This window comes from Pristis pectinata, chromosome 24 (assembly GCF_009764475.1).
Source record: "Pristis pectinata isolate sPriPec2 chromosome 24, sPriPec2.1.pri, whole genome shotgun sequence".
In the NCBI taxonomy this organism is placed as follows: domain Eukaryota; kingdom Metazoa; phylum Chordata; class Chondrichthyes; order Rhinopristiformes; family Pristidae; genus Pristis; species Pristis pectinata.
This window is the reverse complement of record NC_067428.1, coordinates 32,239,595-32,265,840: the sequence shown is the minus strand read 5'-3', so window position 1 is coordinate 32,265,840 and position 26,246 is coordinate 32,239,595. Positions and strand designations below refer to the sequence as shown.

Below are 26,246 nucleotides of genomic sequence, written 5' to 3'. Positions count from 1 at the left end.
AGCCATTGCCTTAATCCGTTTAATTTTCCTCTTTAATTTAGCACAAAAGTTTAATAAAGCTACTTGTGGCAGGAATTCACAGGCAGTGAGAAATGCTTCTCATGTGCTGATAGACCATTCATATTTACCTCTCCATGGAAGTTAATGTTTCTGCAGTCCAATTTATGTATCTTCAATGTTTTAAAAATTGTACATTTTTGTATATTTCCTATCCACAAAATATCACTTATGGTTATGAATTTTGTCATACTTTTGTGCCAACCCAGTAACACCTCCATTTTATGTCAAATAAATTCTTATTCTCTACTGCAAAGAAAACACTTGGTTCCAAAAACTCCATTTTTCAAATCATGCCTAGTTTTGCCATTATAAATGTCAAGTCACAGCATCACACAAAAATAAGGGTATGTCTGACTGTATGTGAGGCTGAGTGTAATCCTCCTCTGTCTGAAGCCTGAAGCCCACCCTTGGCCATGATTCTCAGTGTGCAGTGAACTGGTGATTGACTGGTTCCTTATGGTGGCAGTAAGTCCACCAAATGCAGTTGGCTAAGGATCAATACTTGTTTGAATTTATTCAAAATGACAGGTGGGTGGTAGAGTGTAGCAGCACTCTTAATGATGGATCATTACATTTCATAACTCAACGAAACCTCCTTGATTACTCGTCTTGTAGCTCAGTAATGTTGTCTGCCTACACATTTCAAGTAAAAAATCTGTTTGACTGCTGAACCAAATTTAGCTTGGGGAATTTCTTTAATACAGGATACCAGATCTTTTGCAGCTCGGATGGCTTTGATTGGTGTTTTTGCAGCCACACTAGTACTGAGTGTGTGAAGCCATTAGTGTGACTACCTATCTTTGATTATGATTTTATTATTGTATCGATTTGCTAATTTCCATTCTAGGTAAATTTAAGTTTGAATAAAACCCATCAGTTTTGCAGTAGTTCTGGAGTTGTTTAATTTGCATACAGAATATTGAAATACATTTTGAACATGACCCATGACATATTAATAACAGAGTCTGCAGTTGTGATCAGGATTTGTACCAGCCGCTATACCATATTTTGATTTGCAACTTTTGTTTATCTAGCCTTAAGTCCTCTCCACGTTAATCCTGTTGCTGAGTGATTGACATCTCCTATTCACTTGGCCCAGCATCTCATCTTCCTCTTGGGCATTTCCTTAAGGCTGAGTGTAATTTGCTTCCACGCTGGGTCTGTGGTAGCTGATGAGGGCATTATGAGGATCACGGGCTTTTCCATTGATGGGGAAGGAGGTGCCTGAAGGGTTGGACAGGTGGGTTCCTCTTCCTCAACCTATACAGGCCTTTTGTGTACTTCCAATGCACAGACTAAGGTTCTCAAAACTTTCCTGAATGTGAGCAAAAAAAAACAATGTGCTGGAGGAACTCAGCAGATAAGCAGCATCTCTGGAGGCAAAGAGATAGACAGTAATCCAGAGAAACAAAGGACTGCAGATGCTGGCATCTAGATGAAAAACACAATGATGCTGGAGGAATTCAGCAGACCAGGCAGCATCTGTGGAGTGCACTGCCCTGAATATCATCTACTGCATTCACTGCTCCAAGTGTGGCCTCCTCTACATTGAGGAGACCAAACGCAGACTAGGTGACCATTTCGTAGAACACCTGCGCTCCGTCCGTAACTGCGATCTGCATCTCCCCGTTGCCAGTCACTTCAACTCCTCCCTCCCCCCCACTATCACAGATATGTCTGTCCTCGGCGCCTCCTCCACTGCCAGGAGAATTCCAAGCACAAACTGGAGGAACAGCACCTCATTTTCTGTCTTGGAACCTTGTAGCTTAACAGCATGAACATTGAATTCTCCCACTTTAAGTAATCCCCTCACCCCTTCCCACCTCCCACCCCCAACTATGCCTCTTTGTTTCTTCCCTTTTCTAGCCTATCTCTCTTTTATCTAACCCCCTTTTCTTCTCACCTTACCTTTGACCCATCCCTCAGTGGATCTGCACTCCCCTCCTCCCCTGCAGGCACTGAGGCCTATTTCTGTGGTTTCTTCCCTCAGCTTATTTGCCAACACTTCCTCAAGACAGTCATTAACATGTACCCTGTCGACCACACTTTTCAGTCTCCCCATTCCATCTTGGTGCCTCCTTTCAACGGAGTGTCCAATTTTCTCTCCCTTTGCCTCTGGTGCACCTCAGGATTTTCTTTTAACTTTTAGCATGGATTTGTTGATGTGGTTGTAAAAATACTCCAATTCTGTTTTGGCTGAGCCTGTGAGATTGAATGTCACGTATAGATGACTGTCCATATTATCACAGTACACTTTGTGTTTATAGATACCAAAGAAATGTCAACCCAACAAAGTAGTCACTCCCGATATATCTTCAAATGACAGTTTTTTAAATTCATCGTGAATACCTTTTTATCCAAGACACAAAGTGCTCTATTTACATGTTAAGCAAATAGCAGAACAAGAATTTTTAAACTGGTTTCTTCAGCTGTTGTGTCTGTCCAATAATGGAACTGTTTACAAAATAAATTGGTGCCCAATTTTATGTAGTTAGATGAGTAAATGATCCATTAAAATGATGAAGAATACATTTTTTGACTGTTCTTGCTGGGCATGTGGTTAGGGATCATGCTGTCTGCTTGCACAGATCTTGTAGAAACTCATGTACCTAGTAAAAGTAAAATTAGCTCAGAAATTTTGAATCATCCCAAATAATGGCCTACATGGTTTTTGTGTTTTTTTTTGTTGTTGTTCTGCAGGATGCAATTTTTAGAAGGTCTGTACAAAGTCACCGTGACACATGGCTTTTTGTCTCTCTTTGCCACTGACCATGTTGACACCTGAAAACAATTAAACCCAGTGTGAACTACAGGACAGTGATAGACCTTCAGTCTGGGAAATCTATTGTCTAATTTAAAAGAAAGAATGGCGCCAGGAATACCGAGAAACGTTTTATCTTTGACTATAGTCCCTGTTCTGTGGGAGGAGCTCATATCAGCACTTACTAATTGAGAAAGCAGTTGATGCACTAAAGCTCTACCAACACTGTTGATTATTGAAGCTGTGGTGTAATGAGGCCTCATTGCTATTCAACAAGATGGTCATTTACTGTGTAATGAATTGACTTGTACGATCGGTATGCAAGACAAGTTTTTCACTGTACCTCGGTACAAGTGACAATAATAAACCAATGCCAATACCAATTTAAGAATCTACATTTTTCATTTACTGTGTATTCCTGATCTTCAGTACATGGTTGCACCAAAACGAGGGTTATGAAATATTTTTTTGTGGTGTACACAATTTCATGATGTTTAGTTTGTGTTCTTTTTTGATAATTTTATTCCCCACACCCTACAATAAATTTAACTCCAGTTATAATTGGAAAACAGATCCTAAAGGTCCTGTTGCGGTGTGATTGCATTGGGACAGTGACTGTATGATTCATTCTTGTGTATTGGTGTTGGATTTTGAGTTTTCCTTGAAGAATTGTTCAAGTTGCTAGGGACTGATAATTTCCTTATCAACTCCAAGAACTGAGTTTTTTAAACTTGTGAGCAACTTAATGTGAGTAATCAGACTCGAAGGGAAAAGACACCCTGAAGGAGCCCGCTATGTTCTGGTTTACAGTCCAAAGGCACACCAACATTTTATAGTCAATTAGGAAGAGAGTGGTGGATCACTGATTGTGAAAAGAAAAAAGCCATTTTAAGTAGCATACGTGTTTGGCCGCATGAATCAATCAAAAATAACTTTGTATTAAGCCACTTATTAAGTGTTGCATGGACTGAATTCAGGTTTGATTTGATAATTCTGTTCCATAGAAAACACAAGACTGATCTAACAGAACAGGCACAGATAAATAGTGTTGTTCTTTCTTTAGGAGACAGGAATCAGTTAAACATTGCCAGATGCAGAATGCAGTCTGCATGCGCAGAAGCTAATTTGTTTTGATAATAAATGTGTTACTTTGCAAGATCCCAAACGGACATTATGTACTTCAAAAGGGCATTGACATTAATGTACAGGGAAGGTTCATAGCATGGCAGAGATCCCATGATCCCAAGGTGATGGAAATGCTTGGAAACCTTGGGAGCATGCTGGCCCAGGAACTGACCCTGTATCAGCCCCTGTGAGTATGGATATCTGTGTATGGCTGGAAACTGGGGACATTCCACTCTGGAAATCCAGCTGGCTTAGGGATAAGCAGGAAGCAACAGCATTTTAAGATGATTTCAGGCAAGGTTAAAATATTGCTACCAGTCTGAAAAAATAAACTTCAGCGATAAAACCATCAGACTCATGTTGCATTTGCTTTCTATCCTTTGCTTTGAACTCGTAACAGTGCTGATGCACTTGGACAGATGTATGTTCCCACTTCTTGGCATCTCCTGTTTCTTTTTATCACAAAACATAAAATTAGAGAGACTCAGTTTGCATATTTTTTAGACTGTACTCTTGTGGCAAACTCTACTGCTATCTGTATGAAACTGACCATTTCAAAATAATCCAAAATTAAATCATAGACCAAATTTGTCATCTACACTGCCATTTTCATATGGCTATGCATGTTTCTTCTTGAAACTGAAATATAACTATCGTTATGAATTTGATGAAATATTCAAGTAAAATGCTAAAGTTGTAACTGGAAGAAATAGTCATACAGCATGGATACAGGCCCTTCAGCCCAACGAGTCTGTGCTAACCACGGTGCCCACCCAGCTAGTCCCAATTTCCAGTGTTCAGCCCATATCCCTCCAAGCCCCACCCCTGCATGTACCTGTCCTAGTGCTTCTTAAATGATACCATTGTACCTGCCTTAACCACTTCCTCTGGCAGCTCGTTCCATATACTCACCACCCTCTGTATGAAAAAGGGACGAAGGGTAGCTTTTAAATCTTTCCCCTCTCATCCTAAATCTATGTCCCCTAGTTTTGGACTCCCCTACCCTGGGGAAAATACTGTTACCGTCCACCTTATCTATGTCCCTCATGATTTTATATACCGCTATAATATCACCTCTCGGCCTCCTACACTTCAAGGAATAAAGACCTAGCCTGGTCAACCTCTCCCTGTAACTCAGGCCCTCTAGTCTTGGCAACATCCTTGTAAATCTTTTCAGTGCTCTTTCTAGATTAACCACTTCTTTCCTATGACAGGGTGACCAAAAGTGTACACCAAGTGCAGCCTCACCCACGACTTGTCCAATCGTCGTGACTCCAATACTCAATGCCCTGACTGATGAAGGCCAGTGTGCTACAAGTGTTTTTCACCACAGTCTACCTGTGACACTGCTTTCAATGAACTATGCTAGGTCCTTCTGTTCTATTACACTCCCTAGTACCTATAAACCAGGGTACTTTAGCATCACCTACCAACCTGCATGTCATTTGGACGTGGGAGGAAACACAGTCACAAAGAGAACTTGCAAACTCCACACAGACAGCACCAGAGGTCAGGATTGAACCCAGGTCACTGGAGCTATGAAGCAGCAGCACTGTGCTGTTGAGTGATTACATTTTTTTTTCTTCAAGACATCCTCAACCCTGAGGGACTGCCTAAGAAGAGAAGACTCCCTAGTAGTTCAGTATCTTCAAGAGTGGAAAGCAGTTGTACTTAGGGGTTCACTTTACTGAATTCCTGCACATAGCAGCTAGCCAACAATCAGGACAATTATCCAAGGATGTCCTGTCCACAGAAACTATTACATATTGAACCCAAATAATTACTGCCTGATCAGTCATTGACTGGGATCTCACTGATAGCATTACAGCCATTGAGACACAGAAGACTGCAGATGCTGGAATCTGGAGCAACACAAAAGGCGCTGGAGGAACTCAGTGGGTCAGGCAGCATCTATCGAGGGAAATGGACAGTTGACCTTTCCTTTTGGGTTGAGACCCTTCATTTGGACTGGAAAGAAAGGGGGAGATAGCCAGTGTAAAAAGGTGGGGAGAAGGGGTGAAGCAAGAGCATGCATGTGACTTGAGTTCTCCACAATCAACATCCTGGAGTGGTGAGGGAGAGGGGGGCAGAGTGAGGTAGAGTGACCAAAAACCGACTGGACCAGCTTCCTAGATACTGTTGTCAGATATTCCCATGTGGGCTCTTCACTCATTGATACCCAAAGCCTTTCTACCATCTACACAGTATGTCAGGGACACGATGGAATACCCCCCCACTCTCCTGGATTGGTGTGACTCGGACAACATTCAAGAAGCTCCACTTCATCCTGGACAAGGTGGCCTGTTTGACTGGCACCCCATCCACCAGCCTCAAAATTCATTTCATCCATCACACTTTAAAGAATGAGTTGTCAAAAAAAAAAGTTTAAGCCATTGGACAGATGTGAAAATCTGAGGTACCAAGTTTTTTTTTGTTCATTTACAGGATTTTTAAAAATCCATTTGGAGGATGTTGGCTGGCAATACCAGGATTTATTGTCCATCCCTAATTGCCCCTGAACCACAGTGTTGGTTCTGGTGTAACATATAGGCCAGACCAGGGAGGATGACAGATTTCGTTCACTGAAGGACATTAGTGAATTAAGCCAATAGTTTCCTGGTTGCTGACACTGAACAAAGTTCTATTGTATAAATTCCAGAATTTATTTAATTATTTGAGTTTAAATTCCCCAACTGCCATGGTGGGGTTTGAACTGATGTCTCTGGATGAATCATCCAGAAGTCTGGCAACTAGCCAAGTAACTTAAACTAATCACTGCATATCACAGTTTATGTGTTGAGGCAGAACCTTTGGCTTCTCATTTACTGATGAGATGAAGCAGGGTTGGTAAATTTCAGTTTTAAATCTTCCTCTTTAATTTCTGGGGAATGAGCTGGCCTAGTGACTCCCATTAACACTGAAAGTCTATCGAACATCAAGGTGATCAGGAGTGTAACATGTATGCACTAAATACCTCTTGCCTTATAAGAGCTCTATCTGTCCTCCTTGATTGGTATGAGAGAGTACCAATTTGGAACAATGTGTGCAGTATAACTGCACCATACATAAACACTGTAATCAGAAAGCAAAGAAAACTGCAGATGCTGGAAATCTGGAAAAAAAACAAAAAAAATGGAACCTCAGCAGGTCAGGCTGGAGAGAAAAACAGAGTTAACATTTCACATCAATGACCCTTCATCAGAATATAATCATGTACTTTGTTTTCAAGTGTGGGATCGTCTGTTGTAGCCTTAATTGGCAAGAATAAATAGGTAAAATAGCATCCAGCAGTTAGTTTTGGCTTGGACAGTGTTGTTTGATACAGAGAATAGATTTTATTTCTTCAGAAATTTGGTAAGTTGAAAGGAACCAAGCGTTAGGGGAAAAAAGTGGAGATACTCAGCAGTTCAGGCAACATCTGTGGAGAGGGAAACCAAGTTTAAGTTTCAGGTCAGTGGCCTTTCATCAGAACTGGAAAAGTTAGAAGTCAAACATATTTAAAGTTGCAGAAGAGATGGAGGAGTGGAGACAGCAAAGGAAATGGAGACACAAGACTGCAGATGCTGGAATCTGGAGCAACACATAAGGTGCTGGAGGACATCAACGGGTCAGGCAGCATCTGCTGAGGTAAATGGACAATTGATGTTTTGGGTCAAGACCCTTCATCTGAACTTCATGTCAAGACCCTTCATCTGGTCCAGATGAAAGGTTTCAACCCGAAATGTTGACTGTCCATTTCCCGCCATTGATGCTGCTGGACCTGCTGAGTTCCTCCATCGCCTTCGGTGTTGAGAACAAAGGGAATATCTGCGATAAGCTGGAGAGCAAGAGAATCCAGAGGACACAGATTGTGTTGGTGCTGTCTGAAAGGCAGTGGTGAAGGCTCATTAGTCATAGCTGATCTCTCAGGTGGAGGTGTAAGTGGACATGACTGAGGGCAGAGGAGATCAGAAGCACCAGGCGATGCTAGAACTGTGATATGCAGGATACAGCAGCTGCTGGAAATCTGAGACAAATCTCCTTCCTAGACACGTTGCAGCCTGTAGGGCTCAATGTTGAATTCAAGTGTCTCATAACCAGCTTTTGTGTTTGCATCAAAACTGGCCAGTTCTGATTTAAGGCCATCCATCTACAACAATACTCGCTGTTCCTCTCTCTGCAGATCTATCTGACCTACCAAGTATTTCCAGAAGTTTCTCTTATTTAAGATTTCCAACAACTGCAGTGCCTATATCTCATGGTTCCAGCACTGTTCACTTTATGTCCCTCTCCTCTCTGCTTGTTCATCTCTCTCTATTTGCATCTCCTTCAGACAGAGCAGCTATGATGAATGACGTCCATCACCTCTCTCCTTAGATGGCAGCAACAGCATTTGTGGCTTCTGAGTTCTTATTCTAACAGACTTTCCCTTTGTTCTTTCCACCCCACCCTCCCTCTGCAACTTGAAGTGCATTCTGTTTTCTCCCTCTTCTAGTTGTGGTGCAAGGTGATCGACCTGAAATACTAACTTTGTTTCTCTCTCCACAGATGCTGCCTGATCCACTGACCATCTCTGCCCTTTAATGTTGGTTTCTTTTATCTGTCAGAATTCCAGAACAAATAAAACGTCTTCTCTGCATTAGCTAACACTTTCTTAGCCAAATTTATCTGCAGAATATTATTTCACTGTTGAACAAACATCTTGCCATTTAAGGCTACAGCACATGCTGGTATGTTTAAACACAAAGTATGTCATCTTATTCTGATGGAAAGTCATTCGCCTGAAAGCAGATTCTGTTGGATCTTCTGAGTGTTTTCAGCATTTTCTACTTTTATTTCAGATTTCCAGCATCTGCAGTTTTTCACTTTTAGATTAGGAAAAGGGTCGCAAATCCTTGTTTGATAGAATCATTGAGCAATACAGCATGGAATGGGCCTTTTGGCCCAACTCGTCCATGCCAACCAAGATGCCCATCTAAGCTAGTCCCATCTGCCTGTGATTGGCCCATATCCCCTTAAACTTTTCCTATCGATGTATCTGTCCAATAGTCTTTTAAATGTTGTTATTGTACCTGACTCAGCCACTTTCTCTGGCAGCTCATTCCATATACACACCATCCTCTGTGTGAAGAGGTTGATCCTTGGGTCCATTTTAAATCTTTCCCCTCTCACCTTAAACCTAAGCCCTCTAGTTTTCTGATTCCCTTTCCCTGGGGGGAAAAGGGACTGTGTGTGTTCACCCTATCTATGCCCCTCATGATTTTATACACCTTGATAAGGCCACCCCTCTGTCTCCTCTGCTGCAGTGAATAAAGCCCTCGTCTACCCAACCTCTCTCTGTAACACAAGCCCTTGAGCCCTGGCAAAATTCTTGTAAATCTTCTTTGCATTCCAGCTTAATGACATCTTTCCTATAACAGGGTAACTAAAACTGTACATAATACCCCAGGTGTGGCCTCACCAATATCTTGTTCAACTGCAACATAACGTCCCAACTCCTATACTCAATGCCCTGACTGATGACGGCCAGCGTGCCAAATGCCTCCTTCATCATCCTGTGACGCCTCTTTCAGCGAACTATGTACTTTATACTCCTCAATCTCTCTGTTCTATATCACATTGATGAGACATTGCCAGTTCTGACAGAATTCAGATGGACACCCTTATTAAAATTCATATTGTTTTTTTTCTATGTTCAGATACCTTCCATGCCATAACAATTTTGTGATTCCATGAAATATATATGTCAAATTCTAGAGGACATAGCTTTAAAGTGAGAGGGGGAGAGTTTAAAGGAGATGTGTGAGGTAAGTTTTTTTTACACAGAGAGTGTACATGGAATGAGCTGCTAAAGGAGGTGGTTGAGGCAGGTACAATAGTATCATTAAAGAAACATTTGGATAGGTACATGGAGGGCAGAGGCCTGGAGGAATATGGGCCGATGCAGGAAATTGGGACTAGCTGGGTCGACAACGTGGTTGGCATGGATCCGTTGACCGAAAGGCCTGTATCCATGCTGTATTGCTCCATAACCCTAAGAGTGCTGGTGCCGAGAATGTGCTGCCAAAGAGGTGGTGGAAGCACAATACAACAGAGATGTTTGAGATGTATTTAGACAGGCATATGAACATGCAGGGAATGGAAGGACATGGATCACATGCAGGCAGATAGGTTTAGGTTAACTTGGCATCATGGTTGGTACAGACATTATGGGCTGAAGGGCCTGTTCCTGTGCTGCACTGTTCTATGATGCTCAGAAGATAAATAAGAGCTGTTGGTTTTACAAAGGAGCACATTTCACTTTAAGATGTTGCATTACATAGTCCTGTAACAACATGTTAATGATATAATTAATGATCAAGTACCTGCAAGAGTTTTACTGAAGTCTTTGTAACTCTTTTTGTTAAGGTGATGACCTGCCCTCATAAACACAAGAATGGTGTTCAAAGTTATTAACCACATCCTCTGAAACTTTGTTATCTCTTATCAGGATGAATTTCATCCATTCATCGAGGCACTGCTTCCACATGTCCGTGCATTTGCCTACACATGGTTCAACCTACAAGCTCGGAAACGAAAGTACTTCAAGAAGCACGAGAAACGGATGACAAAGGACGAAGAGAGAGCAGTGAAAGATGAGTTGCTGAGTGAGAAAGCAGAAGTGAAACAGAAGTGGGCCTCAAGGCTGCTCGCCAAACTGCGTAAGGACATCCGTCCTGAGTACCGTGAGGATTTTGTACTGACCATCACAGGGAAGAAGGCTCCTTGCTGTGTTCTCTCCAATCCGGACCAGAAAGGCAAAATAAGACGCATAGATTGTTTACGACAAGCGGATAAAGTTTGGAGGTTGGATCTGGTGATGGTGATCCTATTTAAAGGGATCCCTTTGGAAAGTACTGATGGAGAGCGTCTGGTGAAGTCCCAACAGTGTAGTCACCCAATGCTGTGTGTGCAGCCCCATCACATAAGTGTTTCAGTTAAGGAACTTGATTTATACTTGGCATACTTTGTGCAAGAAAGAGGTAAGTGATTTTGTGATCAATTTTGAAGGACTAATTTATTTCTTTCCCCACTAAGGACATTGTGAAAGTTTGCAAAGTTTCTTTGTGCAAAGGCTATGAATTTTGAAACGTTGATCCCAATGATTTTGTACATTGCACATAATGTACATGCATTGTACTGGGCATGTGCATCCACAGAAATAACAGACAAGGCAAAACTGACACAATCCCATTGTTAAAGCAAAGCAAATGGCATTCATGTGGTAACAGACTGTTTTATTGTATCAAGAACTTGATGGCAAACTGCCTCATTTTTACAATGAAAAGTTAGTTTGGATGCTAATGTTTTGATTTTACAGGTCAGTTACGTAAAGTATTTTAATCCAAGTCCATTTGTATATCTTTAAACTGCTACATTTGTTAATCACTCTTTATTAATAGGATTAACAGCTGGGATATAACATTATTTGAAAACATTATGAACAGATGCTCATAATTCTCAGAATTATGTACTTGTTCAAACTAAAGTCTTCCTCACTTTTTGTCAAAACTAGAGCCAGCTAGATTACAAGTATCTTCTTAGGGATAATTATGGAAATTCCACTATCAACATCAAATTAGTGTTAACCTGTGTTAGTAAACCAACACACAATCTCAGATAACATTTCTTAGCCTGTGGTTTTTCTTAGGGCTACCATATTTAAAATAAACAGATTCCTATCTCTGTTAAAATAGAGACCTGAAATGCATTACAAGTTTACCTGATGTTCACAGTAATAATCCCTTGTTGGCTAGCTTAATGCTTTTAATTAGAATTGAAATATTAAATGTGATTTCTTTTTTTCCCAAGAGTGTAAGTTATTTTGATGGAGGCTTGCTTTCCTGGAACCTTGTGTTCCTGTAGAATCTTCCCCCTCAAACCCAGTGGGACTGCATTAACTGGATGTAAATAACGGCTTCTCAGTACTGTGAGTGAAGTACATTTCACATGCAGAGGTCAACGAGACAATATCCATTTTGTTCACACATGAATTTATCAAAAGCCTCATTTATTCTGCAAGGTGATTTTCCATTTTGATCTGAGTTGGAAAGGACACTTGTGAACTTGTGTTTCTGGATAAATCCAATTCACACACTGGCTGTTATCACACAGCTAATCCAATATATTTCCTATGGAATTACTGAGGACTATGCAGTGTATTAAGATTTTCCAGCATCTATAGTCTCTTGTTTCCCAATTAAGACATCTCCTAGCAGAGGGTGCAATGTGCAACTTTTGGACTGATTTAGCACGTAAAGCAACAAAACTGTAATATTTGCATGCTGTTGTTCTTGTGTAGTAATTTTTCCCTTCCTGTTTGTAATAACAAGAGATATCGTGATTTCTAGACACAGAAAGAACATGTTATCTGTTCAGAAAAGATGGTTAATATTGGGTGTGCTATCAGTTAAATTTAGCAAGACCAATCCAGCAACTGCTCCACCTTTTCAGGTCATTTGTTGGAACAGATTGACCTTGTATCTTAAGTAAGGCTTCCTGTTCGTTCAAAGACCCACATAGACAAGGTAACTGAGGGCAAACCAAAAAATTTAGGCCTTAATTGCTATTAAACCTCAGTACTGGTGAATGGATTTTGTAATTCAACAATTTATAGTTTACAAGGCAAGTGGCGTTATTTATTTAAACCATAACATGCTGTGCAATCTTGAATTTCCACATTTTAAACATCTTTTCCCATCTGGTGATAAACTAGAGAAGAACTGGAGAGAGATGGAGGGCTGTGTGGGAGGGAAGAGTTAGATAGATTTTAGAGCAGGATAAAATGTCGGCACAACATTGTGGGCTGAAGGGCCTGTACTGTGCTGTAGTGTTCTATGTTCAATAGTTAAGCTATCTTGTAAAGAGACTAGAGCACAATGTGTTGGCCTTCTGGTGAATTTTAAGAAAAACGTTCTGGGAAGATTTGAGAGCAACATTGATCAGCAGACACAATTGAACAAGAAATTTTAGCTCATGAAAGTCATGAATTGAATTGGTAGATAAATGGAGAAGATAGATAGGGTGTGTTTCCATGGCATTCACAGCCCAAGGCCTTTTTCTGGTAATGTGGGAAGAGCTACATGCCTGTGCACTGGAGCGAATAAAAACTGCTGGAAGAACTCAGTGGGTCAGGCAGCATCTGCGGAGGCAAAGGGACGGCCATCATTTCAGGTTGAAACCCTGCTTCAGCACTTAATGTCGAGGGGAGATGGCCAGTGTGTAGAAGTGAGGGGATGGGTGAGACGGAGGCTGGTAGGTGATAGGTGGAACCAGATGAGGGGGGAATGATGGGCAGATGGACCCAGGTGGAGGAGCGAGAGGGTGAAACATTGAGATGAAGGCTGGTAGATCATGGGTAGGAACAGATAAGAAAAAAGATATTTGGCAGATGCAGCCGGGAAGGGGAAGAATAGAGATGGGAGGCTGGTAGGTGCTAGGTGGAACCAGATGAGGGGGGGAATGATGGACAGATGGAATGAGGTAGGGGATGGGAAAGGTGAACCAAGGGGAAGTACGTAGGTATGTGGATGATGGGCAGGTGGAACCACGAGGGGAAGGGTAACAACGGGGTAGGGAGCGATGGAAAATGTGAACAAAGGTAGAAAGACCCTGGGTGGACTGGTGGGAGTGGGAAAGAAACACAGGGCGAGTGTGTTACCCCCTACATAAGGGAGGGATGATGGGCCAACCACTGCCTCATCTCACTCTCACTTCCACACACTTGCTATCTCCCTTCTGCACTCTCAGTCCTGGTGAAGGGTCTCAACCTGAAATGTCAACCATCTCTTTGCCTCCACAGATGCTGCCTGACCCGTTGAGTTCTTCCTGCGGTTTGTTTTTAGCTCTAGACTCCAGCATCTGCAGTCTCTTGTGTCTCCATTCCTGTGCACTGTTCTGATGTTGGAGCACTAGTTTCCTGCTTGTTTGTAGGTTTGTGAAGGTAGAGGAATGAGCCACTCTGTTCCCATTGGTGGCATGCACTCAAGTGACAGCCAGCCCATATTCAAAGTCCAGAATGATCATTTCTATTTACTGGGAGAGGAAATCAAACTCAATGTGTTAACTCAGAAGTGGGATTGAGGTAATTTAGTCTGGGCTTAGTCCAAAAGTAGAAGTTTAGGTTGAAGTAAAATTCAGTAACAATAAAAATAATTGTCTGTTTTGGGAAGATTTCACAGCAGGAATAATTAGTAGACAGAAGAATTGAACAGGGCATTTCAGCTCACAACCAGCATGAAACTAAGTAACATACATTAGCAAAGCTCATCAACTGAAAAGTTGTATTACTAAAGCTTGTTTCTAATTTCTGTTATCTTGAGTATACGCCAACATACAGCAAGTTTTGCTTGGAGAGAACTGATCACAATGGAAGAGGCTGTGGTGTGGTTATGAAGTCATTAGCACTATATCAAATAGTATCATCTACTCCCACACAGTGCCTTGTGAAACCAGTCCTGCTCATCCAACGTGTAGGAAATTTAACTGTTTATTTATTCTACCAACTTCTGAAACATTTTTTAAATATTAAAATGGAAGTTTTTTACACTTTATCTTCATTCAGGACTATTGAGATGAGAGAAGCAATGTTGATTAGTGAGTGATAATGTATTTTAATAACAGTGCTGGAGTTGCTCTCCCACTCATTTTCACTGACAGGAATTTGACATCAATGTGCTTTAAGTGTCATTGTATAACACTGCTGACATTTCATCAAAGGCTTTCACCCTTATCTGCAGCTTCTGGTTTAACACTCAAGGTTGCTGACTAATTGGTAGTTTGCAACAGCAACAGAATTAAGGCGTTAGGTATTTAGAAATAGAGCACCCTGGCTCCATCCACTTTATCTAGATGAAAACCCAAGTCTTTCTTTGACCACTGTTTTATTTGCCCGTTATTGGAAGTATAAGTGTGGAAAGTTGCATAAATTAATGAAAAGGTACACATTATCATAAGGTTTAGTTTGGATTCATCATTTATGTTCATCTTCTAGATTCCAATCATGGTGATTTGAGAGGCCATGTGACCTCTCCACCCTGTTCCACCATCCAGTAAGACCATGGTTGATCTGATCTTGGTCTCATCACCACTTTCCTGCCAAAGGTACAGACCAACCGTCTGTCTCAGCCTTGAGTGTACTTCTTGATCCACCCTGCACACCTCTCCTGGTTGGAGAATGCCAAAGATTCTCCACCGACTGAGAGAAGAAAAGCTTCTTCATCTCTGTCTTAAATGAGTAACTCCTTTCTGTATATTCATCGAATTACTCAAATGGTTCTGTATGCATCATTTGCCTGCTCTGGAAGTTTCTTCAACCTTCTGTGCATGTAGAATGTTTAGCAGATAGTATAAGGGCTGAAGAATATTATACCAACACTTGTGTTATGAATATTAGGAAGAGTGCATTATACAGGCCATGTCCTGAAGGTGTAGTAAAGGCAACAGTGTAAAAGCAAATAATTTAATGTTGGATATGTGGGTAGATTGGAATCAAGAACATAGAAATCAATTAACTGTGCTTCATGGGATATTGTTCGGAGTTTACAGTGTGCATTGTTCTAAATAAGATTGTGATTCGGGTTATAGGCTTGCTAACAGGTGGAAATAACCAACAGACTGATAAGTAGTGATACGAGGCTTGCTATGAGCCATGATTTTCTGAGAACCCAAAAGTACTGAAAAGTATTGGGAAAACCTTTCAACTAATCTCCTGACAGTATGTGTGGTTCAGCAAATGTCAATTGTCTAGACTTCAAGAAGGCAAAAGCCCACAGTTTGGATTGTTACCTTAGAGTTACTTTCACTCAGCTGATTCAGGTATTTTGTTTAATCCTATTTTCTCTTTCAGTGGTTTCACAACCTTACCAATCATCTGACTTTTGCACCCTGCGATTCAGAGGCTGTACTTTTTTCAGTAATCTATGCTTGCAAATGTTGCATGGTCTAAATTAACAAGTACCCATTCACAGTACACTGCGCACTGGATTTTATGAACTATGTTTAAACTCCCCTGCTAGGTGGGGGACATCAAATCACATCTTACAGCTGTCACAAACAAAATTAATGAAAACTATTTGGTTACAATTTCATAAGCATAAATAAAAATTGTAAAAAGGCAGCAGTATACTGAATGATTTACAATGACAGTTGAACATTAAGAGTACAAGACATTATTCATTTGCTGCTATAGAATAATCTTCAAGTTTGACACCAAAGTTCTAATGAAAATAACTTGGCTTTTCCCACCAATTTTTTGGTTTTTGAGATCTTTGCCAGAATTAATTGGGGCTTCTCTCTTAGAAGCTAAAAGGATTATATCTATTGTAAGTTCAGTAATTTTTTATTTGTTATTAGAATGCAAGTTGGTATTGACGACGTCAAGGTTTGTGAACTCAATTAACAAATGAAGTTGACTAGTCAGATGAAGCTTGATTTTATTAATTTCTGCAAAGGGCTAGAGGGGTGAAGGGGTATGAGGAGAAAGCTAGAACAGGGGACTGAATTTGGATGATCAGCCATGATCATATTGAATGGTGAAGCAGGCTCAAAGGGTCAAAGATCTGCTCCTGTGTTTCTATGTGATAATGTTAACTCATTCCACAGAAACAATGGAGCAGGTCAGAATTTATCAGTCCTGATGAAGGGTCTTGACCCGAAACGTTGATTGGCCATTTCCTTCCACAGATGCTGCCTGACCCGCTAAGATCCTCCAGCATTTTGTGTGTTGCTCCATAATTTATCCTTATTATTTTAGATTAATGGAGGGTAGTGAGCAGATGCCAGTAGTTCTAATGAAGCAGGAAAAGAACATATCTTGACTTTTGTCACATTAGTGTACAAAGCAGTAATCAGACATCTTTTCATCAAAAAGTTGCATGAAATAAATTCATAGTTAACTCAATGCAACTACAGCCCCCAAGAAATAAGTGGGAACCAAGCTTATGTTCAAGTTTGTTGTTGTCATAGGCATAAATACCCAGGGTGTAAATGCTATGAAAATTAGCTTTTTGCAGTGGCAGTACAGTACATTACAAGACAAACACAAGTTAACATAAACTTAAGTTAACATAAATTATACATAACTTGCATATAACTTGCACCTTTAGCATTATAATGCAATGATGCAGTGTAATGGGAGCACTTTGACATTTCCTTCCCAGAGAGAAACATCTCTAAAGTTTCGATCCTCTTTTGGATAACTTCAGATTTGTGGCTAATTTTGTGAAATCCCTTTATATGATTGGGTCTCCATTAAAACCAGTATCACAGCCATTAACTGACTGGCTACAACATGCCAACTGTAGGTTAATAGTTAATCCCCAGACTGTGGAATGCCTCTGGAAAAAATAAATTACATTGGCACTTGAAGCTTTCCTTTTACTGTAGTGGATGATTGGATACAGTCCTGGAAATAAGATGTGTTAATCTCCACCTGCAGTTTCTCAAAGTAGGATAAATATTTTGGTTTGGGGGAAAATACGAATTATCTGGCAAGTTCTAGAGCTGAGCATTTTTGTTTTACTTTATTATAATCCTGAATTCCCTCGCTCTTTATTTTTAATACTTCCTTTGCAGGATCAGCTTATTTCCCTGCAGATTCCACAGCTTGGAAGCCATGAAGGTCTTGTCTCTGGAATTCAGAATGTCAGAGTGTGGAGAGCCAACTGTGTCAGTTTGAACTTGCCCAATGTGGGATCCTGCCATAGGTTTTCACTGCAGTAGGTTGTGTGAGACTGAGTAAACTCATTCACAACTTGGGCAGATGAATTTGAGTGACAGACGTTCCTGGGACTCAATCCCACAGCTGTAATTGCATTGAACTGCTGCAATCGACCAGAAACCTCCCTGGCACCTTGGATCTAGTTCTGGCCCCTCTTTCACAAATATTAGTCAATATTTGTGGTGTTAGCAGGTACAGCTGTCACAGATGCACTGTTGTTATGCCTTTTGCTAACCCAGAGAAATACCTTGTGGATTCACAGCTGGCCATTATACCTCACTGTATATGACACGACCAAGTTCCCAAAATACGACTCCTGGCAGTTTGTATGTGAAAATTGGGTAATATGATTGGTTGCAATGTACAAATTTATACTTTCCAGTTAAGTGTTCAAATATAAAAATGCAACATTGGCATAGATGGTCCAGATGTGAAATGGAATTTATCAAACATACTGAGCTGCTGCAGGGAAAGGAGTGGGTCCTTGTGGAGTTTGGATCGGGAATAGATGAGCGTTGCTGATGATACAGTACTGGGGCAAGAACAAGTGTGTAAAATGTATATTTAAATTGCATCACCAATTTAAAAAAAACACAGATGTTGCACTTGCGACACAAAGTAAAATTTGGTTTACAGCCAGCTTTAAGCCTTTACCAAATGTGTCTGCTCTTGTCACATTTAAAATCAGGTCTGTAAGTTTGATTCTGTGATTTTTGTCTTCTGTACCATAAGAAAAACTTGCTTTGTTAAATCATGTGCCAGATTATGGTTACATATATACCCAGGTCTTTGAATACTGGATACAAATTTGGGAATGATGGACACAGCTCTACAGCAGAATACAAGTGTTGGACACATTGGGTTAATTCACAAAATGCTCAAAAGCTGAAAAAGAGTATTGGAAGGGAAAAATCGGTTCCAAAAATAATTGCATCATTTTTAGTTTAAAATAAGCATTGCCCCAAATGTTACTGTGGCAGGACATCTAATGGCTTTTCCTGTTAGTTAGACTTTCCTTGCATGTTTAGGTCTTTACAAGTACTCTGCAAATTGCTAAAAGTGCAGATGGCTGATGTAGCATAGAGGAAATAGGAGCTTCAGGGATGTGAGTGAATGGGGTAGTAAATGTGTAGTACCTTAATTTCACAACTGTTCAGCCTCAAGAAGGCAATATCCATCATTAAAGATCCCCACCATCCAGGCCATGCCATCTTTTCACAGCTACCATTGGGCAGGAGATACAGAAGCCTGAAGTCCCACACCACCAGGTTCAAGAACAGCTACTTCCCTTCAACCGTTTGGTTCTTGAACCAACTAGCACAACCCTAATCACCACAGTTTAGCAACACTGTGACCACTTTGATTAATTTGCACTAAAATGGACATTTTTTGTTGTTCTAATTGTGTTCTTTCTTATAAAAATTATGTATAATTTATGTTTACGTTTTTCTTGTGAATGCTGCTTTTATGATGCTATGTGCCTGTGATGCTGCTGCAAATAAGTTTTTCATTGCACCTGTGCACACATGGACTTGAGTTTATTGTCATATGCACGACTTCGACTAATAGTGCAAGAAATTGTAGAATGGGCAAGGCTCTGTATCAAATCAACTACAGAAAGAAATAGAGAAGGAATGTGAGAGTTGAGTTAAGAGAAAAGAAAGGCAATATTAAAGTGTTACATTTCTAAAATCTCTATCAACAGTTGAAGGAGTCCCTATGCCTGTAGCAGTTAATTTTCAATGGCAGAGAGATTGGTTGGGTAACGTCAAAACTTGCCCCATGGTTAAAAGTGTAATAACTAAATGAATGCAAACTGAAATAGACACTGAGATCTAACTTTCTAGGCCAGGTTTACTTAGCATCTCCTGTGCAGAAAATAGCAGCTTCAGGCCAACCAGTATGTTTCAGTGGTGAGACAGGAAGTGAGATGTCGTTTCTGTGATGTTAACACTGGAGCAGTGAAACCTGGCCAACAACTTCAGGATGTTGGTGAACCAGTGTCAGACCCTTGCCCAAAGCTACATAAATAATGAGACACCATGAGCTCCAGTTATTTTGGCAACAAAGTTGGTCATTGATTTGTGCCTGGACTAATCAAGATACATTTCCACTTAGCTAGGGAATTTCCCTTTGAGAGAAGCTGCAAATGTGTAATTTATGCCCATTTTAAAAAAAACCTAATTTCTCCAGGGTATCTGCACGGAAATAGCTCTTTACCAGAGCTAACTTGTGATATTCTGCTATGATACCATGCATTGCCGAAAGGTGCTATGTATGGATATTTGATGGCTTCCACTTGTGACACACACTGCAATAGTAGCATTTCAAATTTTCCCTTTAACACTATTTCAGGATTCATCCTGATCGATATATTCATGTTCTTTCACCTCCTGCCATTCTTTTCTGAAGACCCTTCATTTATATCTTAAATGGATTTTCATTCAGCTACTTTGGGTTTATAAAGTTGTCAAGGGATCCAGATTGCCGAAAAGCAAATTACTTGGCTTTCCTACAGTAAATGGCAGGGGCAGCTGCTGGCTTTTCATCAGGTGTTGAATGTACTAGATCAGGTTACTGATTCAGAAGATAGCAGTCTTGTTACAGCTGCATGGACGTGTCTGGTCCAAAGTAACACTTCAGATCCTGGGCACAGGGAGCTATGGGATAATGTGACCTGATTTGGCCTTAAAAGCATTTCACATTGGTAGAAAATGGTATATACCACCAATGGTATATAGATTCCACTTACATTGGCAAGATTTGACTAATTTAATGAAATACATAGACAATTGTCTAACTTTCTTTCCTGCCTCCCCATTTAATCAAATTCATGCCACCATAAACTGTGAGGATTCAGAATCAGATTTATTGTCACTGACTGTCCCACCATTGTTCACTATAGTTAGAATTGAAGTGTCACTCTCACATCTGCATTTTCATTGACATGAATAAAAAAAAACTTGCATTTGATTTTGTGTACTAGGTGAAACAAGCCCAGACACTTTCCAAGAGGTTTATCAAATTTCATTTGACTCAGAGCCACGCAAGGACATACTAGGACAGGAGTAAAGTAGAAGGAGTTCAGAAATGAATTCCAAGGCTTAGGTGTTTGGCAGATGAAGGCATTGCTTCCAACAGTGGAGTGGTTAAACTTGGGGATGTGCCAGAGACCAGGTTAGGATGAGCACAGAACAATGTGGGGCTCCCTCAGGTTGCAGAAACAGGGAGCAGCAAGATTCTGAGCAATTTGAAGACAAAGGTTGGTAATTGGTTTATTATTGTCACATGTACCGAGGTACAGTGAAAAATGCCGTCATACAGATCATTTCATCACATCAGTACATTGAAGTAGTACAAGGGAAAAACAACAGAATGCAGAATATAGTGCTACAGTTACAGAGAAAGTGCAGTGCAGGTAGACAATAAGGTGCAAGGCCATAATGAGGTAGATTATGAGGTCAAGAGTCTATTTTATTGTAAAAGAGGTCTGTTCAATAGTCTTTTAATGACGGGATAGAAGCTGTCCTTGAGCCTGGTGGTGTGTCCTCCCAGGCTTCTGTGAGTTTTAATATCAGTGTTGCTGGCCTGGAAGCCATTGTGAGTCATTGAACATAGTGACGATAGCTGAAGTGGACAGGTACATTGGTTGGACATCTTCAAGATTCTGGAGTGTGGAAGATGGGAGGGTGTGAGAGTCTGTTGGAATAGGCAAGTCTGCATAGATGAGGGTTTTTGGCATCAGATAATCGGAACAGTTAGATGTTGTTACTGAGGAGGAAATAGGTGACTGTAATGGTGGCCTGGTCATATATTAATCTTGAGGTCAAATATGACACCAAATGTCAGCAGTCTAGTTCGGCCTGATACAGTTGCAAGAGGGAGGAATGGGTCAGTGGCCAGGGAGAGGATGGTGTTCATGATGCGCTGGGCTGTGTCCACAACTCTCTGCCGTTTCTTGTGGTCCCGGGCAGAGCAGTTGCCGTACCAAGCCGTGATACATCCAGAAAGGATGCTTTCTATAGTGTATTGATAAAAGTTGGTGAGAGTCAAAGGGGACTTTCCCTGCAGACAAGTAAGCTTGCAGTTGGCCAGAAAGATCTGTTTTAACAATGAAATCACCTCTTCATCTCTTACACAGTAACTGAACAGAGCAGCATCTATTGCATACATTCCTATGTAAGTGTGTTAAACTATTGATAGATGCTGGCAAATTAATATTTTATTTGAGGGCCAATATTTTATTTGAGGACCCACCACAGGATATGGAGGCAGAGTGTGCATCTGAAAACTCTTGCACTAGGAAAGGTCTTTCCTTCCTCCACTACAATTAACCAGGCAGCAGAATTGGATTTAGCAGTTGGACCAGTTTAACTGGTTTTGAATTCTAATAGTGTCCAGTTAGCGAGCATTGGAACAAAGTAATTGACATTGACCTTCAATGTTGTGCCAGTTGTTAGGTTTATTTGAGAACCCTGATCCTTGCTTAGTAATCAGTTTCTGACCTATTGCCTTCACTTGGTTAGGGTCAGGGAAACGACTATCTCAACAATCATGAGATCCCACTCTGACTGGCAGGCGTTTGGCCTGATGTCTCACGTGCCCAGCAGTTGCAAACATTTCAAATGCCCGGAATTTTCTATTGGAATGACGGTGAAACTATCGGCATTCAGAATCGTTACCTTGTGTGTGTGTAAAAAAAAATTCTGGCAGCTGCACTTGGCACAGTTAAACCAGAATTTGGTGCTAATGTGAACAATATAAAATCAGTGATTTTATGTTGTATCTGTAGTCTTTTACCTTCAGATTAATTCCTTCAAAATTCCAAAGAAATTTCGTATTATAAAAATATTTTTTTCAGAAGTTTGCTTACAAGACTTTGTCATGTAAAGGAGTATTCCATAGAGCCTGCTGAATTTTTGTGGCCAGGTTTCTATGACAACGATGACAAGCACTCTTCTATACTACTGGAAAATCCAGACCAATATGTCAGTCACATGCTGAAATGGTTGTTGCTTCGTCTACAATATTGTGGTCTCCCTACCTAAGGAAAGATATCCTTAAGATAGAGGAAGAACAGTGAAGGTTCACCAGACTGAGTCCTGGGATGGTGAGTTTGTTAGAGGAAGAGAGATTAAGTAGACAGGGCCTATTATCTCTTGTGTTTGGAAGAACAAGAGTTGATCTCATTGAAAGCTTGACAGTGTCAATGTAGGGATGATGTTTCCCCTGGCTGAGGAGTCTAGGACCAGGAGACACCATCTCAAGATGATGAGTTGGCCATTCAAGATGAAGATGAGAAGAAACTTCTTCACCTGGAGTGTGGTGAATCTTTGGAATTCTTTGCCCAAGAGGGCTGTTGAGGCTCAGTTGCTGAGCATATTCATGACAGAGCTTAATAGATTTTTTTAAATATTAGTGCAGGAAAGTGATGCTGAGGTAAAAGATCAGCCATGATCTTACTAGGCAGGCATGAAGGGCCAAATGGCCTACTTCTACTTGTGTTCTTAACAATGCAGTTGATCTACTGGGATGATAACTGTATATTGTGGCACAGTGAATGCTGTAGAGATTCTGTTGGTAGATTTGAAGATAGAGGGTCAATTAAAGTGCAAAGCAAGAACAAAGGTTTCGTAATCAGACAAAACATGTACCAGGGCATACATTATAATTGTTAATGGAATGACAGGGTGCCGGCTATCGAAACACATGTTTTAATAATATACTCTTTCTATTTTAAAATGACATCCATTTATTTGGCCAATTAGATGACTTTATTTGTAATATTAGATCTACGAGAGCAAGCCATCTGGGTACAGTCTGGAGCAACCTGGACCATCCAGCTTGGTTACACGGAACAAGCTGAACATAAATTTAACAGTAAGTTCAATTTCAGCAAATTTTTCTGTAAGTATTTTCAGCTTCCACAAGTGGACTCCAACCTTAGGGAAGATGTAAGTTTACTCTATGAAATTTATTTTAGGGCCTTCTATCACAGTTTGGAATCCTTTGATCATTTTACCATGGAAAGAAATTGAAGAAAAGTTGCTCCAAAAGCTGTGGTTCAAAAGCATAGTAGTTTTTTTTTTAGAAAGGGTGTCTTAGATGCTATTTAACTTTCTAGCTTTGATGTTGGTTTCCTTACGGACTGTAAATAATTGACTAAATAATTGTTCTCAGTGTGTCAGGAGATTTCTGAACTCTTCTGACTGAGCACCCAAAAATAAAGTTGAACGTCAGACACCTAAACAGTAGTCAAGCTTTCTCCTTGGATAAGCAAGTGAGGCAGAAAGGATCCAGAAAGCCGTGGGCTCAAAGAGTTGGAATGCAGCAAAACTGTCCGTTAAGACAAACAAGACAACCCACTGAGGGGGAGAAACAAAGCATGTTCATTATCTTTATGTTAGCATGCGTAGGTTAGTTACATCGGTTGATCAAAGTGAATCTGATCATTTCAGTTTTCACTTAATTGTGTATAAATCAGACCTTGCTTCATTAGCAGATGACCAGAATGGTTTAAACTATTGAGTAATGCTGTGGGGGAGAAACATGTCTCTGTGAAACCAAGAGCCAGTTCGCTGTTCTTGACCCCAGACGTCTGGGTCAAAAGGCAGGATTCAGGCACTTCAGCCTGACTTCTGGAGGAGTTGGTCCAGCGATTACTCCAAAGACAAGTGGGTTTTAGTTTTCACTTTCCTGTTGAGGCCCTGACTGGCTGAGCTCAACAGCCTGTGGGAGCGCCACCCTTCCTCATTTGGTGTGGTTAGAAAGTGGTGCCTTTTCATTGTCACTCTAGTTTGTTAATGGGTTGGCTTAAGTACGCAAGTTAAAAGGCCACCCAAGTATTAGTTGGCAGTAACTCCAAACAAGCTCATTCAAAACACAAGCCTGGCTTGCTCTGCTTGGGAGTTTGGGGACTCACATCTTTCTCTCATAAAACCATGGAGTCAAACAGCACAGAAACAGGCTCCTGGGTCCAGCTGACCCACCTCTACTGAACTCCTTCACCAGCACTTGGTCTGTGACGTTCTATCCTTTGGCGATTCAAGTGCTCATCCAGATATATTTTGCAGTTTTAGCACTCTGTGTGAACTTTGGAGGGTGTCCCAACAGGCTTACATACTTCTGAAGGTCTCTCACTGTCAGTAGAGTGTCCCTTTAAATTGTTCAAACAGCAACAAACCAGTGCGAGGTGTTCCTGGTTCTACAGAGGCGAATGGGGGTGGTGGTGTGGAGCCTCAAGACCCAATTTGTGTTGGTATGTGTGTAAGTAAGTGTTTCTCAAAGAATGTATGTTATTGTTCATGTGGTCAGGCGGGGAAAAGGTCAGGCATGGTGCTGTGGTCCTGTCTTACAAGTGGTGAGATTTCACCCAGAAGGTCCAGTCTACTCTGGGTAAAACTGAATTTTGCACAATTAGGGTCTTAAAAAATGGTGCTATGCAATCAAATTTCTTGATGTTGTTTCTTTGGATCTTTCTAAGTAAATATGTTAAATAAAAATATAAAAATATTCTTCAAATCTGTACAGTTATCTGCCAAGCTCTTTTCTGCCAGTAAAGTGAACCTCGACAGTTGCCTGTTTTTAACACTGTTCATCTTTAAATTAGCCTGAAGTGAGAGACTATTGCTTCCCTGAATTTGTAAAAGCTTGTCAAGCTACAACCGTGTGATAGTCACATCTCTTCAAAAAAACATCCTGCATGAACATACCCAGAAGATGTATTAATGCTCAAGAATGTAGATCTTACTTTAAGAACATAATTACAAATTTAATAATGACCTAAATATGATCTTACTAAATGAAGTTTAATTTGCGCAAAGGGGCCTTATGCTGGCAAATTAAGGTAACTTGTATAAGTGCTTCACAGCACTGTTTTAGTGGACTTTCCCTGCAGACATGCAAGCTTGCAGTTGGCCAGAAAGATCTCTTTTGACAATGAAATCACCTCTTCATCTCTTACACAGTAACTGAACAGAGCAGCATCTATTGCATCCACTCCTATGTAAGTGTGTCAAACTATTGATAGATGCTGGCAAATTAATATTTTATTTGAGGGCCCACCACAGGATATGGAGGCAGAGTGTATCTCTGAAAACTCTTGCACTAGGAAAGGTCTTTCCTTCCTCCACTACAGGTAGAGCTGGAGCTGGGTGCAGTGAGGGTGCCAGCAGTCCTTTATTGGACTAATTTTGATAGGAAATTGACCATCCTGTACAAGGTCAGTTTGGAATCTGATTGAGCATCACACCCCTAGAAAGTTCGAATCCTGCATTGAGTGATCCAATGACCGGGACTTTTCTGGCAATGGAGAGAATTCCCAAATTCCTTTTGACTGGGAAAATATACACTGTAGAGGTTGTCCTAATCAGGACCAGGACATGACTACAAGCCAAGACTCAAAGCCCACTCATGACAGAATTCTTGCCTGCAACAACAAACCCTACGTGTGGTAACTTTGCAGCAGCCATGAGTTGGGTTTTGCCAACTGTTGCCCAATGTCAGTGACCAACATCAAAGCTGCTGCAGGGGCAAGGAGGAGGAGGAGGGAAACAAAGGAGG

General features: G+C 40.8%; 1 protein-coding gene across 5 annotated transcripts in view; it reads left to right on the top strand.

Moving 5' to 3' along the window:
- nfic (nuclear factor I/C) overlaps nt 1-26,246 on the top strand; it is a 409,937-nt gene that overhangs the window by 31,792 nt on the left and 351,899 nt on the right. For all 5 annotated transcript variants that reach the window (XM_052038202.1, XM_052038205.1, XM_052038201.1 and 2 more), the window contains exon 2: nt 10,416-10,947. In XM_052038202.1, the coding sequence (XP_051894162.1) occupies nt 10,416-10,947 (532 nt within the window). The remainder of the gene's footprint in view (nt 1-10,415; nt 10,948-26,246) is intronic.